General features: G+C 37.1%; 1 protein-coding gene and 1 pseudogene across 1 annotated transcript; one reads left to right on the top strand and one right to left on the bottom strand.

Moving 5' to 3' along the window:
- Positions 1-154: 154 nt before the first annotated feature.
- LOC120427486 (uncharacterized) lies at positions 155-23507 on the bottom strand (annotated as a pseudogene).
- Positions 9245-19175, top strand: LOC128093787 (uncharacterized). The gene is made up of 2 exons (XM_052711555.1): positions 9245-10309; positions 16513-19175. The coding sequence occupies exon 2, from the start codon at positions 17219-17221 to the stop codon at positions 18404-18406; it is 1188 nt and encodes a 395-aa protein (XP_052567515.1). The 5' UTR covers positions 9245-10309; positions 16513-17218; the 3' UTR covers positions 18407-19175.
- Positions 23508-23835: the final 328 nt, after the last annotated feature.

Here is a 23835-nt window from a genome sequence, read left to right as displayed (position 1 = left end):
ACCAGAGGCTGCGAGGGAAGCATGGACTGCGGTGGCACAACCAGAGGCTGGGACGAGGGCATGGTTTGCGATTGAGGCGGGGCCTGAGGCGTGACTAGCAGCTGCTGCGAGACCTGCGATTGAGGCAAATCCGCCTGTTGCGACGTAGTACCGACTAGTGACAATTCAGCGGTGGCTTGGTGAGCAGCAAGGGCAGACGGAGCGGCGGCTGGATGAGTGGCCACTGAATGAGCAGCGGCGGCGGTGGCGGCTTGATGCTGAGGTGCGATTGGTAGAGTGGGGGTTGGCGGAGCAGCGGCTGGAGGAGCGACGGTGGCGGCGGCGGCTTGATGGTACTGAGCAGCTGGAGCATTGGAGCATTCAGCAGTACGAGCGGCTGCTGTTCGTTCAACAGCCAAAGTAGCTGCTTCGAGAGCAGCTTCTGAAGCGGCCCGCAGTAGATGGTTGGTGCATTGCTGCTCGGTACTAGGTCCATCCTCAGCGTCTGAAACGGTAGGAACTGAATTACTTGAATCGATCGTTTGGTCAACTGGAACATCAACTCTCAATATTTTGTCTGGTTGAGGTAAAGATGGTCTGGAGAAACAGCTGGATCGTGGACGTTTGTCACCGTTCATGATGGATTCGAAGATTTCGGTGATGTTCAGAGGATCGTAGTTTCCGCCAGGAAACTCCGTATCGAGGGCAGATGGACGAGCAGCACTGCACTGCAGACGGGCTGTGAACACAAGGTCCTGATGAGCCTGCTCAAAATCTGTACCGTTTCCATGAGGCCGCCGACAAGCTTGAGCGTTGAAGTTGAACGTTGCAGTATGAGTCTATGGTGTGGCTATTGGACGCCGCCTTTCGTGCATCTGGATCGCAGCAAATGGGGCACAACCAGCATAGGCCCACAGAATCTCGTGACGGTTTGACGACAGTGTTGTCCAAGTGAGCGCACTTAAGGTGCATGCTGACCGAACAGAATTCACACCGAACACGTGGGGAACGATTTGCTGCTTTGCCCAGACAAACCTCGGCGTCACAATTGCTTGATTTCGGCATCTTCGACGGATTGAGTGGCCAATAATCCGAGAGCAACAGATGATATTGATCAGCAGCGAGAATGAATCCGGAGGGGGCGCACAGAGGGTAACTTTGCAATCCAGAGGGTGGTGACTTGGAGGGTAACTTTAATATTCAGATGTTGAACGCGTGGTGCAAAACAAAGGTACGCGAAAAAGACTATAGTTGCGGGTACGGGTGCGCGAGGAGGAGTAGAGAAAGTGTCGCAATGTCCTTGTAACTTTGTACGGCCGGGAAACACTAATCCACGAAAGTTACACTAAACTAACACAATGTCCACTTTATTCCTCCACTTAAGGGCCCACCGGAGAGGGAAACTGGAAGATTTTTATTTTTATTGGAACCACTGCCAGAGAGGGGAAATTTCATTGCTACTATGATGACTTTGACGAAAAACATCAGTTCGTACAAAGGCGCGTGCATCGAGCCAACCAACCACGTGGCCCAAAATCATAGCCTACCTAAAATCCTTGCATACGGCATATAACACGTGGCGGGGTAGTGTTTTCATGTAATCACACTATTCAAGTTATAACGAAATATTTCAAATGGCTAATGGTAAAAAGCAGAGATAGTTTTTCAACAGTTAGTACTATGCATTCCTTTTTTGCAATAACAAACATGTAAGAATATAATTGGACAATTCCCGTTATCGTAGAATTCTGCAATTCTGCACACAATTGGAAGCAGAGTGTTGAAGTAGTTTTCTGCAACAAAATTTACTTCTTTCACGTGCAGAAAAAGAAACTCCAGAAACATGCAGGAGCGCGTTTCCGGACACTTTTGTGGATAGATTTTTCTCCCACTTCCAAACAAGCTTTTTTTTTTGAAAATGGCTATTCTAGCTTTGTTGGTCTCTTGCAAAACTTTTGAAGTAACTAGGTATTTTTTCGGACTTACAGAATTGCTGAATTTTTGTAAATACTGGCTAGTTATGTACCAGCAAAATAAACTTTTTGGCAGCGTGAAAAAGTCCCCAAATATCCCCAATAATACCCCAAATAATGTTTCAAAAATGGATCTTCCGAATACAATCGAAAAGTTGGAGTGACATGACTAATTCTTTTGAAATATTGAATCTGTAAATATTTCTTACGGAAATATTATACTCTTTCACCTGTTGATGTATCAACTGAGATTCTCTTTACAATTTAGTATACTTGATACGTCACCAAGAACTGATTTGGTTCTTATTTTCGTGACAAAGATTTTTTTAATAGAAGTTTCCTAACCTCGAAAAATAAGGGACCAGCTGCTCAACTGTGGTTCTTGTCGATTCAGCTTTGCCATTGCTCAAAAAATATCTACGTTTTGCTGGAAGCATTTTTGTTAGAACATTTCCGGGATGCTCCCTGCTGTTTTGTAAGGCGACTAAACTATAAGTTTCATGCTATAGGCACAACATGGGTCAAATCATACCGATCATTTTTTCTACAGAAATTATTATGCTACACGAACAGATATCCTGTCAGCAAACCTAAAATTGTATTGTTGTTGAATCTGTAAACATATAAATGCTTCCAAAATCTTATTTTTTTTTTTTTTGGATACCGAAGTAAATGTTTTCGAAATCGACAACGTTATTTCCAAAATCATATTTCATATGATATTTTAATGTATACGAATTCCAGATAAGCATACAGGATTTATATCCGTGTATAGAAAAACCTCTTGATCAGTTACTTCTTTTTGTTCAGGGTTTATCCATAAAATACGTAGTTTTCATGATGATCACCTTATTGCCCAAACTTTCCCGAGTAGCTTGGCAAAACAAAAACAAAAATAAAAACAAAAACAAAAACAAAAACAAAAACAAAAACAAAAACAAAAACAAAAACAAAAACAAAAACAAAAACAAAAACAAAAACAAAAACAAAAACAAAAACAAAAACAAAAACAAAAACAAAAACAAAAACAAAAACAAAAACAAAAACAAAAACAAAAACAAAAACAAAAACAAAAACAAAAACAAAAACAAAAACAAAAACAAAAACAAAAACAAAAACAAAAACAAAAACAAAAACAAAAACAAAAACAAAAACAAAAACAAAAACAAAAACAAAAACAAAAACAAAAACAAAAACAAAAACAAAAACAAAAACAAAAACAAAAACAAAAACAAAAACAAAAACAAAAACAAAAACAAAAACAAAAACAAAAACAAAAACAAAAACAAAAACAAAAACAAAAACAAAAACAAAAACAAAAACAAAAACAAAAACAAAAACAAAAACAAAAACAAAAACAAAAACAAAAACAAAAACAAAAACAAAAACAAAAACAAAAACAAAAACAAAAACAAAAACAAAAACAAAAACAAAAACAAAAACAAAAACAAAAACAAAAACAAAAACAAAAAAAATATTGTTCTTGTATTTTTGTCTTTTTGTCTTTTTGTCTTTTTGTCTTTTTGTCTTTTTGTCTTTTTGTCTTTTTGTCTTTTTGTCTTTTTGTCTTTTTGTCTTTTTGTCTTTTTGTCTTTTTGTCTTTTTGTCTTTTTGTCTTTTTGTCTTTTTGTCTTTTTGTCTTTTTGTCTTTTTGTCTTTTTGTCTTTTTGTCTTTTTGTCCTTTTGTCTTTTTGTCTTTTTGTCTTTTTGTCTTTTTGTCTTTTTGTCTTTTTGTCTTTTTGTCTTTTTGTCTTTTTGTCTTTTTGTCTTTTTGTCTTTTTGTCTTTTTGTCTTTTTGTCTTTTTGTCTTTTTGTCTTTTTGTCTTTTTGTCTTTTTGTCTTTTTGTCTTTTTGTCTTTTTGTCTTTTTGTCTTTTTGTCTTTTTGTTTTTTTTTGTCTTTTTGTCTTTTTGTCTTTTTGTCTTTTTGTCTTTTTGTCTTTTTGTCTTTTTGTCTTTTTGTCTTTTTGTCTTTTTGTCTTTTTGTCTTTTTGTCTTTTTGTCTTTTTGTCTTTTTGTCTTTTTGTCTTTTTGTCTTTTTGTCTTTTTGTCTTTTTGTCTTTTTGTCTTTTTGTCTTTTTGTCTTTTTGTCTTTTTGTCTTTTTGTCTTTTTGTCTTTTTGTCTTTTTGTCTTTTTGTCTTTTGTCTTTTTGTCTTTTTGTCTTTTTGTCTTTTTGTCTTTTTGTCTTTTTGTCTTTTTGTCTTTTTGTCTTTTTGTCTTTTTGTCTTTTTGTCTTTTTGTCTTGTTGTCTTTTTGTCTTTTTGTCTTTTTGTCTTTTTGTCTTTTTGTCTTTTTGTCTTTTTGTCTTTTTGTCTTTTTGTCTTTTTGTCTTTTTGTCTTTTTGTCTTTTTGTCTTTTTGTCTTTTTGTCTTTTTGTCTTTTTGTCTTTTTGTCTTTTTGTCTTTTTGTCTTTTTGTCTTTTTGTCTTTTTGTCTTTTTGTCTTTTTGTCTTTTTGTCTTTTTGTCTTTTTGTCTTTTTGTCTTTTTGTCTTTTTGTCTTTTTGTCTTTTTGTCTTTTTGTCTTTTTGTCTTTTTGTCTTTTTGTCTTTTTGTCTTTTTGTCTTTTTGTCTTTTTGTCTTTTTGTCTTTTTGTCTTTTTGTCTTTTTGTCTTTTTGTCTTTTTGTCTTTTTGTCTTTTTGTCTTTTTGTCTTTTTGTCTTTTTGTCTTTTTGTCTTTTTGTCTTTTTGTCTTTTTGTCTTTTTGTCTTTTTGTCTTTTTGTCTTTTTGTCATTTTGTATTTTTTTTGGTGAAAGGATAATTATAAGTTATTGAAAATGGACTGGACCAAGATCATCTGATAAATGCTTGGTTTTCCTAAATCATGTCAACAAGTTATTTGTTTTTGTACGTGATGCGAATTACCATTGATCCACATTTTTCCCTGAAAGTAAAACGAATTACCGGTCAAATGAAACCAGAAGCATAAAAATCCGTTAAAATGTGCTAAGATGCATTTCCATAATAATTTCCAGAACCGACTACAGAAAAAAAAGCCGTCGCATGACGTGATTTGATCAAAACATGCGATTAGTAATTTTCACAGGTTCACTTGGAGCTCTTGCTTTTTTCAGAAAGTGGCTACTAGCCAGAATTGACGCATCTTCAAATAAATAATCTAAAAAGCATGTTCAAGAATATTCATGATGTATGTACCATCGCTAATTTTGATTGAAATCGAGGAATGGCCATACTAAACAATTGGAAAATACTCAGAATAGCGATAACCCAGCCAAACATGAATGCTCCAGGTTGCATTTGACTGGTAATTATCAGTTCTTTCAAAGAAAAAAATGGATCTACTGAATATCTCAAGAGTGAACATTTCCCTAAAAAGCATGATGATTATCTTTTCCTTACTAAATTTACGTGTTTTTGTTCAAATAAAATTTATTTACTAAAAACCAGCTATGTATTTGTATAACTTGAAGAAAATCAGAAGTCGAATAAAAAAACAAATTTTTCTGTTGAATACAAAATCAGATAAATATATGAAAGCTGAATGATCATGATTCTTCACCCATCACTTCAGCCACGTGGTTACCATGATCGAGTCACAGTTCATGCTTGAATCCGCGCGCACCCTGTTCGCGGGCGCCAAACAAACTTCGCGTGGCCATAGTAACGACAGCAGGCAAACGACGCCGTCCGCTGGCGGAGGTGAAAATCTTGATCAACCAGTGGTTCTGAAATGGCGGCCGCTGAAAAAATCGATTCAAAATTTTGAACTAACAAATCTCCTAAATGCGAAAGATTTTCTTCAACACATATAGGCATTTTAGAAACGTAAATTACTCAAAAAGGAGTTCTAGCAATAAAAACTAGTATTCCTTCAGCCGTATCGGAGAGATAGCTTAGCAAAGGCAACGATTTCATATTTTTCCATACATTCGCGAATCAATCTAGCAAAATTATAATTTCAAACTTTCAATGTAACAAAAGGGTTCAACAGATAACATTGAAAACTTTCCAGCTTGTTCAAAATATATTACTTTAGGAGTTGGAACAGTTTGAAAGCAATCTATCGAGTTATTCTCATGTTCTGGAGATAGAAATGAAACTTGGGCGGGTGGTCGATTTTCCGTCTCCGGTGGTGGCTTAACCGCCGATTAAAACTCCCGCGGGGAAAAACGGTGCGAATTAACACGTATAAAAAACGATTTAAAATGCGCGCTAGCAAACGACTAAGTTGTACACGGAAAAAAAACTGTTCAGCTTAGGGTTCGCACAATTATAAATTAAAACTAATAGCCGATGACCGGCCAGTCCGTCCGCGTATTGGTGCCCTCGATCGATCAGCTGGTCCAGCACACGCACACAGCGGCTGCCACCGTGTGGATCGCGAGATGCACCGGTGAGTTGGGATGAGCTGCAGTCGGTGAGAAGCGAGATCCCGGATAAACGAAAACTATATCGATTGTGATGAGGAACTTAAAAAAACCTTATGAGATAAGGTCACCATTTGTAATAATGTTATTTGGCGGACCTTGATGACTATTTGTCAAATGGTCAACATAAGTAATAGAGTTATTTTAATGTTTGTAATGGTAAACAATTTTCTTGATAACTTTAAAAAACTATTTACAGATGTTTTCTCAAATGATTATTAGGTAATTTTGAAGTTCAAATGGTTCATATTGATTCACGAGTACCATATCCAGGTTTTTAAGCGAAGATGGCGTTCGAATGGTGAACTCCCGAAATGTCAAAATCGCACAGTAGCGCCAACATTAGAAAAAAAATGTGGCTGTCATGCCATGGCACACTTGTTCCGTAATGTTGGTACCACTGCGTGATTTTGACATTTCGGGCGTTCACCATTCGAACGCCATCTTCGCTTGAAAACCTCGATAGAAACATTAAATAACCATTTGAAAAATAGTTTGCAATTTGCAAAAACGTTTACCAAAAGTTTTGTTTTCAAATGAAAGAATTAAACTTTTTTTTCTAGAGCTTCATAAGTGGTTGGGTTGGTACTGGAGTAGGATTTGGGTAAATTCCGGAACAAATTTTGTCTGACTAAGTTGCCTTAGGGCCAATACGCAACTCCCAAGAAAAGGGGTCAAGAAATGGATTTAAGAACAGCAGAACAAAAGAGAAGGAACGATTTCTTGAATTTTTGCTTGAGCGGTTCCTTCCGAAGTGCGTATTCCGCTTTAACGAAAAACCTTAAAGGAACCGAAGAACCGGAAAGTTGTTGTCATCTTCTTCCAAAATGCACTGTTGTTAGAGTGTACACATTGTGGTTCTAACAACGAGCGTAGTCAGTTTCTGCAAGCTTCCGTACACTGACTTGTGTTTCTGCTACTGACTTGTTTTGGCCGTTACCTTTCTGCTGGATTCTTCGCAAGATGCAGAATTGCGACCGGACAGATCCGCTGCCTGTGCGCATTACTCGTGTTGCGGTCCTCCTCGACTTATTTGGGGGGGCCGCCGGCTTTCGTCACAAAACCATCTTCCGAAGCTAAATTGTAACTGCGAGACACGATGTCCTTGCCGGAACTATCTTGCTGGGCAGTATCCACTTTCTCCTCGGTCAACGAGGTGGCACGCGAACGACGGCCTTTCCCGGTATGAGCTCAACTTCTAAACCGCTTTGTCGACGCCCCACAGGATCAGTCTCGCGAACGTGTCATTTGTCTCGAGAATCGCGTTTTACGCGGGGCCCTTACTTGCGGACGCCGTCTTTGGCGTCTTCGGCCGATCGTGAGCAGTACAATTTATTTACTTGAGCAATAGACGGGTATGGACTGGAAAAGAGAAAATACACATGCGAATTTTACCCAGAAGTCAAAGAAAAAGAATACAATTTAATTGTGTTAACTCACCTGAAACGCCCGTCGCAAGTCGCGTTAAAACTTCAACACCTGCGGGCTAACCCACACCTGCTGCGAGTCAAAGTCCAGCACAAGAAGACTTTCCAGGCTTTGGGCGCGACATAGGCTTGGCCAGCTTCGAACGCCTTGAAGGGGGACATTTCAACGTCGTCTAGGGTTAGGCCTTGGGACTTGTGGATGGAGAAAGCCCACGACAGTTTAAGCAGGAGTTGGGCACGCGCTACGACGTGACCGCCGGCCGTTTTGATGAACCACTTTTCGGGTTTTAGGAGTTGACCATTTTTCAACTGGACGGTGGGGTAGCCTTGGACGTATTTCATGACGACGCCACGGGCGCCGATTTTGAGCGTGAGCTTGCCGGGATCCTGCTTCTGCTGGTCCAAGGTTTGGGACATGTGGGAATCGCTGTCGATCGCATGTAAAGTTTTTTCCTCGCCAGTTAGGTTGTTTTGCTTTGAATGGTTGATCGTGTCCTTTGGGTCGCGAGGATTCCCTCAAAGTTAGCGTCCTGCGTGACGGTGGCCGCTAGCCGGTCACGAATTTCCGTCGTTACGCGACCGATCCTAATACTTTTGAGACTGGATACAAACGACTGATCCTTTTGCCGGTGGACTTCGGTCAGTTCGTAGCAATACTGAACGCACTCCTTCCATGCTTTGGTGGAGAAGCAAAAACTAACCAATGGTTCCTGGTCCTGGTTTTGGGAGAAAGCTTTTCAGAATCAGCTGGTTTCCGCCGAAAAGCGTATCGTTTTTCCGGATGTAACGCGCGACGGCTTCGATTTCCTAAAAGCTTGTTACAGTTAGACAAGTTCGTTACTATGTACCTCACCTCAAAATAATCCCCATTAACCATTGAAATCTCATCGATAACCAACCCCCACTTGCGCCAAATCGAAGTCGACGTGGCTCGCAAGCAGCGATGGAATAATCATCATCAAAAGCAAATCTTTGGACGTTCATCAAGAGAAAAAATCCTAAGGGAGCTTGGCTCTCCTCTCTCGCGCACGAAAGATCGGTAAAAGGAATCTAAAAAAATCATCATCATGATTATTCGCCGGAACATCTTTTTCACTACTACACTTGCAAGTGTAACGTCACATGTCGTAAAATGACCTGACACATTTTGTAGATGGGCAATGTGTGTAAACAAAGTGAAATTAATTAATTTTAAGTGATGCTGACAAGGAAATTCACAAAAATCATCAGCAGATTGATTTTCTTGGAGAAGTTCGGGAGCGATTTTCTTTTGCGTGATTTGCCTCCTCTCTCTTTCGCGGGTGAAGAAAGTTCGCAAGCGAAATTGATTTTTTTGCGATTATTCCATCCCTGCTCGCAAGGCAATCTCTTAGCACATCTTCCGATCCTCTCAAACCGGTGTAGCGTCCTTCCACCGATCGAGCATGCGGCCACACCCTCCGAAGCTATTGCCACGTTTCCATCAGATGACAGTGTGGCGATAAGACCACTCAGAGGTTCTTGAACCATACAGGTTCTGGAACCTTCATCTAATTGTTTGATCGGAACATTCCACAAGGTCATAAACCTGTGGAATGCATAATGTAAAGTTTGTTCCGAGACCTTATCTGAAGAAGGTTCGTTGCACCTCCAAATAAGAGAGAGTGCATTAGTCTTATCTTTATGCTTAGGCTAATAGACCGGTCAAACAACCAGAGGGCTATGACCGGTCGCGTTCCTAACACTGTTAGGAACGCATATAAATAGGTAAGATATTTGAAATAAAGTCAGTCGAGGTTGAAACTGCAAACCGTCTTTAGTTGAATTATAACTAGCCCCTGTCTCCACATTGGTGGCAGCAAAAAGAACACACGCCGTAGTCAAAGCGTGAAGTGAACTCGACAGTCATTGAAAGTTAAGTCCGTGCGTGTTGTTAACGTAAAAATAAAATCTTCGTTTTCCAAAACAATTTGACACCGCGCAATTTTGCCAAAAACGTGATCGATAACAATAAGTTAGTGCAAATTCCAAGTGGAAAACACGAAACACTATGACAGTTTTTCAAATCTTCTGTTAAGGAAAATTAAGTGTCATCAGTGTCGTTTACAATCATAAAAAAAGTGCTGAATGCAAATTAGCTGAAAATCCGTACAGAAGGAAAGTCATCAAACATCGAAGTCATCGATTCCAGCATCATCGACAGCAGCAGCAGCAGGAGCTCTGCCTTCCTGTGACAGCAGATCACGTCAAAATCATCGATTCCAGCATCATCGACAGCAGCAGCAGCAGGAGCTCTGCCTTCCTGTGACAGCAGATCACGTCAAAATCATCGATTCCAGCATCATCGACAGCAGCAGCAGCAGGAGCTCTGCCTTCCTGTGACAGCAGATCACGTCAAAATCATCGATTCCAGCATCATCGACAGCAGCAGCAGCAGGAGCTCTGCCTTCCTGTGACAGCAGATCACGCCAAAATCATCGATTCCAGCAACATTAACAGCAGCAGCAGCAGAACTCTGTCTTCCTGTGATTCAACAGCAGAATTCGTCAAGGTTAGCAAGCAACAGGTTAGTGTTACATGATAACCAGAAGTAAGGCAGTAGCGTTTAACGCTTCCTTACTGACGGAAGACAATAGTCCGGCACCGAGTGTTTCGGATCATTCTTCTCAAGATTCAACTTACAGATTACCAGATTTAATTTCTGATTTTGATTCAGATTCAGAATCAAGTTTTGCATCTGACCTGTCGTCTACCTTTTCAAACATGCCATTCGATAGAGCTTATGCCTTCAACATTATTCCGGAACTCAATGGACGTTCCAATATTAATTTATTCCTGGATCAGTGCGATTCGATTTACGATGAATTTGGAGATAATTGTGGGCCTAGTTTAATTTCAATTATGAAGTCTAAAATCCCTGACACACTTTGGGTGTCAGTTAGGGGTTGTACGACTTATGAAGACTTGAAGGAGAAGCTCATCCGTAAATTTGCGGATGACACTCCTATTAGCATGATGCTAACTACTTTGGTAACATTAAACCAAAGCAAATTTGAAGATCTAAAATGTTTTACAGACAGAGCACAAATGATTTTCGACAAATTGGTGCTATTAACAGAATCTTTTTTAAATTTAAAAACCGAAGACTCCGAGTCAACAGCACTCGTAAAAACGCTATTCAAAAATTTTTTACTAGATTTCTTTGTTAAAGGAATCAATGATGACAAATTAAGACAACTCGTCTTGTCCAATAATTTTAATGATTTTAATAAAGCGGCAGATTATGCCAAATGTATGGAAGTTGTTTTCAAATCGTATGATTCTCATACGCCAGCTCCATACAAAACTGATTCAAATATCACGAATCAAATAAGAAACCAAAAGCAATGCAATTTTTGCAAAATGATAGGACATTTTGAAAAAGACTGCAGAAAAAAACAACAAATCAAAAATTTTAAAACTAGTGATGAACCGAGACAGGGCTCATCAAATCAAAAACAAAAACTTTGTAATTTTTGTGGAATAAAAGGACATTGGGAAAACAACTGTAGGAAAAAACAGTCCCAAGTCCACACGTTAAACTCAAAAAACCAACAGGTTTCATCAAACCTTCCTCCAGACATTTTACTGGCAGAATTAGTCAGACATTTCAATCTGAAATAATAAAATTTGACGAGCAGAACGTAACAAACAGACCTTTAATATCCGTTTCATCTTCAGATAATAATTTTGATAAAATAATCTTTTTGTTAGATCCTGGTGCTGAAGTTTCTGTCTTAAAAATCAGCAAACTTCATTCTTCAATTAAAATTTTTGCTGATGATAAAATCCCCTTACAAGGAATAACAAATTCCGTTGAATTTTCAAAAGGATCAATTAATTTTCCTTTATTTTTAAAGCATACAGTAGTAGAACACAAATTGTATGTTGTTGATGATCAATTTCCTATACCTGGAGATGGTCTACTAGGATCAGATTTTTTCACAAAATTTTCCTGTGATATTTCTTTTAAAAATAAAAATTTAAAAATTTATTTGAATCCTTCTTTAGAAAATACACAATTAGCTATGTTGAAAGCTAAAAACTATGTATTAATTCCAGCGCGAATGGAAAAATTTCAGAAAATTTTTGTACCTGCCAATGAAGATATATTATGTCATTCAGGGCAGATTGTCGAGAATGTTTTTATTGGTAATTGTATTGTTACGCCAATAAACAATTTTGTAACGATTCCCATACTAAATAGTAGCGAGGAAGATATTTTGGTTGATTTGAATCAACTTGAATTCGAACCTTTATCTCATTTTCAAATTTTGAATTTAACAAATAAAAATGATCGTTGTAAAACCATCATCGACAATATTAATATGGAACACTTAAACTCCGAGGAGAGTGATTCCATTACTAATATTATTAATGAATATAATGATGTATTCTATGTCGAAGGTGACAAATTGTCGGCTACTAATGCCACTACCCACAGAATAACGACTAACAACGGCGACAAGCCAATTTTTACACGTCAATACAGGATACCCACTATCCACAAAGACGTGATTGAAAAAGAGGTACATACCATGTTAAAAGATGGTCTAATTAAAGAGAGTAATTCTCCATGGAACTCACCTCTTTTGGTGGTTCCAAAGAAGCAAGATAAAGACGGAAATAAAAGATGGCGAATGGTGGTTGACTTTCGTAAAATTAACGATGCAACCATAAGTGATGCATACCCATTGCCACTTATTTCCGATATCCTTGATCAACTAGGTAGAGCAAGATATTTTTCTAACCTAGATCTTGCTAGTGGATTCCATCAAATATTAATGGATCCAAAAGATAGTGCCAAAACGGCATTTTCAACAACATATGGGCATTACGAATTCCTTCGAATGCCATTCGGCCTAAAAAATGCACCAGCTACACTCCAACGTTTCATGAATACCATACTGTGTGGTTTACAAGGAGTAAAATGCTTCATCTATATGGATGATATTGTGGTATATGGCAATGCTGTTAATCGTTGAAATCAACGGCGTTTATATCATCGATGTCGATGATCGTTGATTTAAACGTAATCGTAATCGCAGCCATCGTTGATTTAATCGTCAACGTCAACGGACTCGTTGATTTAAACGGCGTTGATCAACGCGTTGGTTATCGATAATCAACGAGTTGATCAACGGCGTTCTTTTATAGTTTTCTAGAGTTTTATGAGGAAAGAACGATTTTTTCATAAATTTTTTGATCGGGAAACATTCTCAAATTGATGTGGCATGGTTGTTCGGGGATCCGGGTGTACCAAGAGGACCGAAGTGACCGGATTTTAAACGTAATTTAAGCCCTAGCTGATTGCTGGTCACATCTATCTCCACTTTGGTTCCCAAGTCCAACCAGGATTTTCTTATGTAAATGACACCGAGAACGGACAATTGGGAACCGAGATATGGTCGGATTTTCACCGGAATTATTGTTCCGGCGGGTTCAGTAAGAGTCTCGCGAGGCTCAATATCGACACAATTTGTTTTTCTATGATACAATACTGAATTGACCACATGACCCATGTTCCAGAACCCAGATTAAGATTGACCAAGATGTCAAACTTCGTGACAGACCGGAGTAGCCTACTCTGTTGGTGATCAATGAGTTTCGATCGAATCCCAAGAGATAAATCTTTCGCGTGGTGTCGAAAACCAATCGCAGTAGGTCATAAATATTTTGTTTACTCATTGATCAATAACAGTAGGTTACTCCGGTCTGTCACGAAGTTTGACATCTTGGCCAATCTTAATCTGGGTTCTGGAACATGGGTCATGTGGTCAATTCAGTATTGTATCATAGAAAAACAAATTGTGTCGATATTGAGCCACGCGAGACTCTTACTGAACCCGCCGGAACAATAAATCCGGTGAAAATCCGACCATATCTCGGTTCCCAATTGTCCGTTCTCGGTTTCATTTACATAAGAAAATCCTGGTTGGACTTGGGAACCAAAGTGGAGATGGAAGTGACCATCAATTAGCTAGGGCTTAAATTACGTTTAAAATCCGGTCACTTCGGTCCTCTTGGTACACCCGGATCCCCGAACAACCATGCCACATCAATTTGAGAATGTTTCCCAATCAAAACATTTATGAAAAAATTGTTCTTTCCTCATAAAACTCTAGAAAACTATAAAAGAACGCCGTTGATCAACTCGTTGATTATCGATAATCAACGCGTTGATCAACGCCGTTTAAATCAACGAGTCTGTTGACGTTGACGATTAAATCAACGATGGCTGCGATTACGATTACGTTTAAATCAACGATCATCGACATCGATGACGTTGATTCAACGATTAACAGCATTGGTATATGGAGATACACTTAAATCACATAATACAAAATTAATAGATGTTCTGAAACGATTAAGACAACATAACCTTAAACTCCAGCCAAATAAATGTAATTTCTTACAAAAAGAAATTTTATTCTTAGGGCACAAAATTACCCCAGATGGTATTAAGCCCGATGAGGGAAAAATAGAAGCGGTTCAAAAGTTTCCGCCTCCTCAAAATCAGAAGGAGATTAAAACGTTTTTGGGAATGATCAGTTATTATAGGAAATTTATTCCTAATTTATCAAATTTAGCTGAACCCATAAACAGACTCCTCAAAAAAGGGATACAATTTATATGGTCAGATAAATGTCAGCAATCCTTCAATGAGTTGAAGTCGTTGTTGACATCAGCACCAATATTACAATATCCCGATTTCACAAAACCTTTTGTGATTACTACCGACGCAAGTAACGTTGCAATAGGAGCAGTATTATCGAACGAGGATAAGAACTTGCCAATTGCATACGCAAGTCGTATTCTAAACCCTGCCGAGAGGAGGTACTCAACAATCGAAAGAGAATTGTTAGCAATAGTATGGGCAATAAAGCATTTTAAGCCATACGTTTATGGCCGAGAATTTTTTGTACATTCCGACCACAAGCCTCTAGTATATTTATTCAATGTTACCCACGCATCCGATAGGTTAATGCGATGGAGATTATTACTAGAAGAATATGACTTCAAAGTCATTTATAAACCCGGAAAAAATAACGCCGTAGCGGACGCGCTAAGTCGTATTCAATTATTAACATTAGACGATCGTCATGAAATCGTAAAAGAAATTGGACAACAAATAACCAATCAAAAAATCGAAAAATTAAATGTCGTGACGCGGCATCAAGCAAATAAAAATAATGCTATGATAGCAAATGATTTCAAAACATTTGAATTGTTAACCAATCCATCTTTGAATCAAAACGTTTTACAAAGAATTGAAAGTGGTTCGAAACACTTGAAAGTTTTTGTATTACCTTCCATTCTTGATGCAAAAATCGATTATAGTTTTAACAAAAATGAATTTGAAACAGCAAAGATTGAAGACGTAGGATACGTTGACTCCATTGAATCTTATTTTGTTATTAGTAAAAATAATCATTTTGACAAAATTTGTAAGCTCAAACTATATAAAAAATTAACTATTCTTAAAAACCAAATGAAAAACATTAATAAAAAGATAATAAGCTTTTGTTTTATATTGTCTTCATGTGATGAAATAAATTGGAATTTATTTCAAAACATTGTACAACATATTTTTTCTGACGTCAATTGCAAAATACATTTTTCAAATAATCTAGTTCAAAAAGTTTCATCTAAGAATGAAATTGAACAAATTTTAAAATTATATCATGATAGCCCTTTAGGTGGTCATGAAGGAGTTGAACGTACTTTTAAAAGAATATCTGAAAAATACAAGTGGCCAAAAATGCGCCAAGATATTAAAAAATACATCGAAAAATGTGATTTATGTCAAAGGAATAAAATATTGAAAGTAAATAAAATTCCTTTGAAAATCACAACAACAGCAGAAAAACCATTCGAACAAATTTTCTTGGATATAGTTGGTCCATTACCTAAAACCAAGAATGGAAATAACTATATTCTGACAATTCAGGATGATCTTACGAAAACGTTCATAGCGAAAGCAATTCCAGAAGCTTCAGCAGAAACAACTTGCAAAGCATTCATGGAAATTGGTATCTGTGTGTATGGTGTCCCTAAAAAACTAGTCACAGATCGTGGAACAAATTTTACGAGTAAGCTGTTTGAACATTTGTGTAAATTACTACGTGTCGAACAAGTTCAAACATCAGCCTATCATCCACAAAGTAATGGTGCATTAGAAAGATGCCATCGAACGTTAAAAGAATATTTACGTTCATATGTCTGTGAAAATTTAAATGATTGGGATGACTATCTCAGTCAATTTTGCTTCACATATAATACAAGTACACATTCATCTACTGGATACTCTCCATATGAATTAATGTTTGGTCATAAAGCAGAGTTGCCTGTGGCCATACGAACAGCTCAAAAAGAAAACACAAATTATTTTTGTTATTTGAAAGACCTTAGATTCAAACTAGAATCTATACATAAATTAGCAAAAGATAGTCTAATAAAAACAAAGGAATCAAGAAAGGAAACATATGACACGAAGTCTAATGAATGGGTTCCAATGTGGGGTGATAAAGTTCTTTTAATGAACATCACCATTGGATCCGGCCAAAAACTCCAAGGTATTTGGAATGGACCGCATGAAGTAGTGGCAATAAAATCGCCAGAAACTACTCAAATTAGACTTAAACCGTCAAACAAAATCACAACGGTTCATAATAACCGATTGAAATTATACAAAGAGTAATATTTTCCTTTCACAACTTTCTTTCACAGAAATGATTATTCCCTTGTTCCTGGCTAATTTAATCCAGCTGGCATTAACAACGAGTCCCGTGGAAGTATCCCCGCTCTACAATCATGGTATTATATATGAAAAATTACCAGATGTTAAATTGGAACTAGGCAAATATAATTGCAGTCTTTTCATGATTTAAGTTCCATTGCAGAAGAAATAAATCAACTTGAAAAATTAACTCCCGTTTTAAATAATAGTTGCACAAAATTAGCAACATCTTTTGGAATTGATTGCATCAGAATTGTTAATGATGTTTCGTTTGTTATGACTGACATTATTAATGCAAGAGAAATATTTTCAGACTCTTGCAATAATAAAAGGTCCAAACGACAAATCAATTTTGTAGGCCATATATTTAAAGAAATTACAGGGGTAATGGATCATGATGATTCCGCTAGGATAGATACGGATTTAAAAAATTTACATGAAAATGAAATGATACTTAAAAACCAACTAAACAAGCAAACAATCGCCATTGACTCTATTTTTGAGGAAAATAATAAAACAATTTATTCTATGCAAAATAAACTAACAGAATTTTCAAAAATCATTGATCACTATAATAACAAAAATAGCGATGAGAGAACCAAAAATTTAGTAAGAAATTAATTCTCGTTTATTTTAACTGAATTAAATTTTGGATTATCACATCTAAGGAGAAAGATAAATTTATTCCAAACTTTAATGGAAACTGGAAAAGTTCCTCTTACTCCTTCAGTATACAGTCCATCCAGATTTTATGATGATTTGTTAAAAATAAATGAAAAATTACCGTACGGGTTTTCAATGCCATTTGAATTAAAATTGCAAAATATTATGAAATATTATGCAATAAGTGAAGTAACTTCAGTGTTACATGATTGTAAAATTTATGTAAACATCCAATTTTCTATCAGCAATCATGTTTTGTATGAAGCTTATAAGGGAACAAGTGTACCTATTATGAAAAACGGTAAAATGTTTATCACTACATTTGAAAAGGAGGTAATTCTTAAATCTCCTAATTCAAAAATTGGTATGCTTGCAACATATGCAGAATACAAAACCTGCAAAATAGTGCAAAACCTTAGAATTTGTCCATCGTTTCACATATTGGAAGACTTATCTAAATTGACAGATTGCAATGTACAAGCTTTCTTCAATACTTCGAGTAATTCCTGTTTTTCTCAACCTATTAATTTAAAACATCAAATTTGGGTACAAATGGTAGATGAAAACTCATGGGTTTTCGCTGTTCCAAACATAACCCAACTAGATGTATTATTTAATAACAAACACATGTCATACGAAATATCAGGAATAGGAAAACTTAAAATCTTACAACCAGCTTTGATAAAATCACAAGAAGTGCTTTTGCATTATTATCCAAAAGATTTCACAAAAATTCAATATAATAATTTTAAGATGAGTTTTTCACACACACCTCTTGAAGTGAAATTAATTGATAAAAAGGTTCCTGATACTTTGGAAACAAAAATAATCACAAATGCAAATAGTAAACAATTATTTCATGAAATCGTAAATTTGAAAAACATGAATCAAGATAAGATGCAACTTTTAGATGTCGAATTAGAAAGACACACCTTTAGTTTTTGGACGTTTTTTATGTATGTAATTTTGGCAGTTCTATTCTTGTTTACTCTGTTTCGGATTTACACGTATTGCAAATCCAAATTTTCGAGGGGGAGGGGATCTCGGTGCCGGACTCAAGAAGAAGAAATAAATTCTCAGGAAATACAGGAGCTTAACCCAAGAATCAATACAAATATGTTACTACCTAGTTCAGCGTATATAGTAGAACTCGATAATAATAAAATGAATTCTAAAAAAAATGTAAGGAAAAAACCAGTATACATGAATATTAATGTATAAACTACAAGATTATCACATTATTGAAATATATAAATAACTAATAATAAATATAATAAATGAATCAATAAATATAATTTATATAATGTGAAATAAAAATCAAATGATTAAAAGCTAGATTTCTACACCAGAGAACATTTTCGCAAAATGATCTTGAAAATAAAATGTATAGATGTTCATTGATTGAAGATTATATTTATAATAAAAAACAAAAGTTTCATAAACGAAACTTTTTCAGATAAGGGTGAGTGATGTGGCGATAAGACCACTCAGAGGTTCTTGAACCATACAGGTTCTGGAACCTTCATCTAATTGTTTGATCGGAACATTCCACAAGGTCATAAACCTGTGGAATGCATAATGTAAAGTTTGTTCCGAGACCTTATCTGAAGAAGGTTCGTTGCACCTCCAAATAAGAGAGAGTGCATTAGTCTTATCTTTATGCTTAGGCTAATAGACCGGTCAAACAACCAGAGGGCTATGACCGGTCGCGTTCCTAACACTGTTAGGAACGCATATAAATAGGTAAGATATTTGAAATAAAGTCAGTCGAGGTTGAAACTGCAAACCGTCTTTAGTTGAATTATCACTAGCCCCTGTCTCCACAACAGCGTTAAAAATATAATGATTCTTCCTCAGCAGGAAACTCTTGCCGGTGCTCGCACTCCCTGTGGATCACACATACAACGGCCCGACTTGCACGCCTCCAGAACCGCCTTCTGCTGCTCGTCCAGCACTTCCGGTTCCACCGACCTAAACCGTGTCAGCTTCTTTGGAGAAGGTCGATCCACTCGGTCTCCTACAGACGATTATTGTTGCACTTTGACAGATGCAAATTGATAAAAACAAACAATGCCCGAAAACTAATAATAAATTATTAATGAATCTTTGTTTTGAACAATTTACACGTTTGTACAAAAATATCAACCCTGAAACAAAAAAAAAAGTTTAAACTTTTTTCGTTTGATTTTGTAAGCGTGCATTACTTTTTATTCAAATTATAATTGACTCTCTTGCGCAGTGTAACTTCTATTTGTTTTGTTTTGTGTCGCTTGCTGTGATCTGGGTTAGTTAGTTAGTAAGAAACCCTAAAGTCTGCAAAGATGATAAATACATAAAAAAAATTAAATCAATTTCAGAAATAATTGTAAATTGCATTGATAGATTGATTAAAATATTTTCAATTGAAAAGCATTTATTCTATCGTACACCGAATGTTGACTTATCAGCATTTTCATTTTAAAAAACCATACATTTCATGAATTGACTATTCTTTTGCCCATTTAAAACTTTTTTTTGCGCGTTACATAGAAATGTCATCTAAGGGCTTTTGTTAATTGGATTCGGTTAACCGCGGTGGATTTTCTTGAAATAATTCGAACTGTCAAAAATCCACCAAAGGATCTACCGGTGGATACTTTTCTACCACCGTTTTTTGTGTGATCAATGTGGAGGTGGCGTTGTACAGTGGAGACACCTAACGGCGAGAATGAGCAAAAGTGTAAAAGGTAAACAAAAGAAGTCGCTTTTTTTTGCAAACTTTATTTCAATTTTATTCATGTTTTTTGAATGAAACTTTGCATAATTCTACATTTATTTCAAAGATAAGTCTTCAGTGTATCAGATTTCTATAAATACTCAAAGTTTTAATGAACTGGTGCTCTAAAAAAACAGGTTCAATTTAGTGCTTCTGAAACCTTGGCTTAAAACGTCTTTTTGTTTTCGCAATTTTAGAACCGAAAATTGATTCAAAACAAATTATTCATTCGATTAAATGCTTCAGTAAAACTCAAACTATCATAAAAACCACAAATTTCATCATAAAAAATAAAATAAATGCTATTTTTATGCCATTAAAGTTGTTCAAAAAAACACCAAATTCCACCAAAACAGCCGGTATGGAGAGGCGAGACTATGGCAACTATTTGCGATGCGTGGTTCCTGATTGCTTCCAAGCAAAAGAGGTCGAAATATCATTTCACCTGTTTCCGGACAAAAAACGGACGCCCGGCGATACCGGAAGTGGTTACATGCACTCAAGTTGAAACATGCTCCATCAAATACTTCGAAGGTTTGCAGCAAGCATTTTAATGCTTCTTCTTTTCATCTAGCAAGTATGATATATTTAATTTGTTTTTAACGAGAAATAAAAGTAATTCGAGTTTTATTTTCAGAATATGGTGATCAAAAGAAAATGATTTTACTGGAAGACGCAGTTCCGATTGAAATTGAAACAACTGAGAAAATTGAAAAGGATAAAAAAGGGAAACCACGCTCTGAACGGGCGAAGGCGCGGGAAGATCGGAAGCGATTCCAAGAAGAGCGTAACCAACAAGAAAGAAAGCAATACCAAGAAGATGCTGAGCATAGCGTGTCCGGGAATCAGCAACTTCAAGATGCTGGAGGTCTTTGAAAAGGCCGTGAAAATGATTCCGGATGCAACATTCTTGGAGCGGTGGGACATTTCCGTTCGCCATTTGATACTGCTAGTGTGCATAAAACTAAAGACAGATATGTCCTTCCGGTGCATATCGAGCCTGTTCGACGTTACGCCAAAAACGGCTTCAAAGTACTTTCGGGGCTTTGTTCCGTTGCTGGCCGATGTAATGAGAGTTGCTGTTCCGTGGCAAGATGGAGATTTATTGAAAAAAGATCTACCTTACCATTTCCGCCAGTTCCAGAATGTTCGCGCAGTACTTGACTGCACTGAGGTGCAGCTGCAACGATCAACTTGCTTACACTGCCGAATACTCACCTACTCTCACTACAAAGGACGAGAGACGGTGAAGTTCTTAGTCTCGGTGACCCCTGGGGGTGTGTTCAATTACGTGAGCCAAGGGTTCGTCGGGAAAGCTTCCGACAAGTTCATTTTCAACGCTAGCGGAATGATCACCATGTTCGACGAAGGCGATTCTATCATGGTGGATAAAGGTTTCGCCATTTCCAACGAGCTGTCCCAACACCGGCTTGAGATGATCCGACCACCACTACTGCAGGGAGCAGCTGAGCACAGAAGAAGCGAAGCAAAATGCATCAATCGCACGAGCCCGAGTGCATGTCGAGCGTGCCATACAGCGGTTGAAAAACTTCAACATTTTCACTAACAAGTTCGAGCTTAATCTGGTCCCATTTATCGACGACCTAATAATTATTGCCGCCGGAATAACTAACCTGTCGGATCCTATTTTGGCAGACTCTCGTTTCTGATTGGCTTTTGTACCAATTAATCTGTATGCTTAAGAAATAAACAAATTTAACACGAGTTTTATAACATTTTATTTAGTTGCATAGTAGCGGGAGGAACAGATTGAAATAAACGTTACTTAGAACAGATATCAAATCCCTTACGAACTTATCATCGTAATTTACTTCAATACAAAGATAATCGTTATCAAAACGGCTGTAGATAACAAAATCGGTTGATTTTAATTTAAGAATATACATTGAAAGTTGAACTTGTCCGGATTTTATTTCCAACAGCTTATCTTGATTGACAACAATGCCGTCCGGAGAGCAACCCAAGAATGGAACCGAGGGGTCCACGACCAGTCCCACTGTGGCGATCTTATGTTGCAAATTCTTTTCTCTGTATCGTTGCAGAGCTAGCGGTTCAGTTGCTTTGCCATACGCTAACGAAGGAATTTTCTTCTCCAACGGCTTGATAATTAAGCCAAGATTTTGTGTCCAGTCCCTTGTTCCGTTGTCGTTGATGTAGTATGTGTATAGCTCGTAGCAAACGCTGGCCGTGATTCGCACTTTACGGGCTTTTCTCCATAGTTCATCAGATTGATTAATCTTTGCCAAACTTAGGGCTTCCTCTGTGTTTAGGCAAACTCTAGCAGAATAGTAATCATACTCCTTCAAACTGGCCAAAGGGCCAACGAATCCATTCACCTCGGTTTGCCTATTTCGATCAAAAATACGGCGTACGTATTCGACGATTTCGTTGAGATCTTCGGCGACCTCGGTGTTGTCCCTGTTCTTAGCAGGATTCCACCTTGGTAGAACAGGTGGGAACTCAAACTTCTGCTCCTGCCTGGAGTCTGCTGAACCGGAGACATCATCTGTGCGATCGCGTGGACTCTTTCCTCGTCCTTTTACCGACTTGGCAAGAGCGGAATCGGGCAATTCTAAAATTAAAAAAAAACTGTTAATTGAGTTAATATTTCAAATCATCTGTTGAAAACTACCACTTAAAAACAGATTCATGATTGCCTGACTGAGATTGTTGTCGACGTAGCTTGGGGACGATACGCTCCGCTGGCCACACAGATGTTTTATTGGAATTGGCTCGTAAAGAATGCTTGACTGATTCTTTGCGACCTTCCCCCATTGTTGTTTGACTTCCGTCCGGGTTAAGATGTCCAGCTCCTTCCTACTGAAAATATTAGTTAAATAATTAAACCATTGCTCAATATTTTCAAATGGATTTCCAGTTACTTGTGTATATAAACTAAACACGCACATTGATGTTTACACTCGAATCTTCCAGCGGGACACGTACACGAAATTTCCCAATTTCTAAATAATGTCGCGGTTGTAATGTTCACTTCCCTTGGGTGCTCCTTGGGATTCGAGGCGCGTAGACAGCTTCCAAACAGTTGCAGCTTGTTCCCGTCACGGCCGGTACAACCAACGATTAGAACGTGGTTGCTCTGATAGACTTGGTTTCCTTCAATCCAGGTCCGGCGGCTCTCCTGGGCATAATCGAATAGATCGACGATGTCAATGTTTACCACAACGGTGGAAATTGCAATGTCCTAGAAAAAAAAAATCATTTAAAACCATTTGTACTATGATTTTTATTAACGTGAAAATACCTGTTCCGCTTCCATTTTGCTGGGTTTTGGCCTGCCGAGAAAGAGGCAATAAATGTAAACAACTTATCATTTTCACTCCAAATTTGATATTTTTCTATTACTGAGATTATACATGAACATTTGAATGCAAAAAAAGTGCAGTATTAAAAACTTTTCATTCATAAAAATTGATTTGAATTTGATGATTTTTCCAACAACACAAAAACACAACATTTTCAACCGCCGAAAAAACCTGAATATTTATCTTAATTCTTAGTTCTTCATGCATAGAAAGATAGTACGTAAGTTAATCTAGTTGTTTTCAACTAAAAGAATAATATTGATAGAAATTTTATATTGAAAAAACTCGATTCAAAAGTAGCTAAAATTTGCACTCGTTTTGTTTACCTTTTACACTTTTTCACACTCAGCCATTTGACAGCGCCTCGGCCCTATGTGGTAGATGCTTTGGTGGATTTTTGACAGTTCGAATTATTTCAAGAAAATCCACCGCGGTTAACCAACTCAAATTAACAAAAGCCCTCTAGATTGAACCAGTGCTTCCCATGAAATTCAAATGCGTGCCACAAATTGAAAAACAAACTTTTTTGCGCTTTGAAGTGAATGAATTAG

This window comes from Culex pipiens, unplaced genomic scaffold (genome assembly GCF_016801865.2).
Source record: "Culex pipiens pallens isolate TS unplaced genomic scaffold, TS_CPP_V2 Cpp_Un0118, whole genome shotgun sequence".
Lineage (NCBI taxonomy): Eukaryota > Metazoa > Arthropoda > Insecta > Diptera > Culicidae > Culex > Culex pipiens.
Note: the sequence above shows the minus strand (reverse complement) of the source record. Positions and strands in the feature narration are given on the sequence as shown.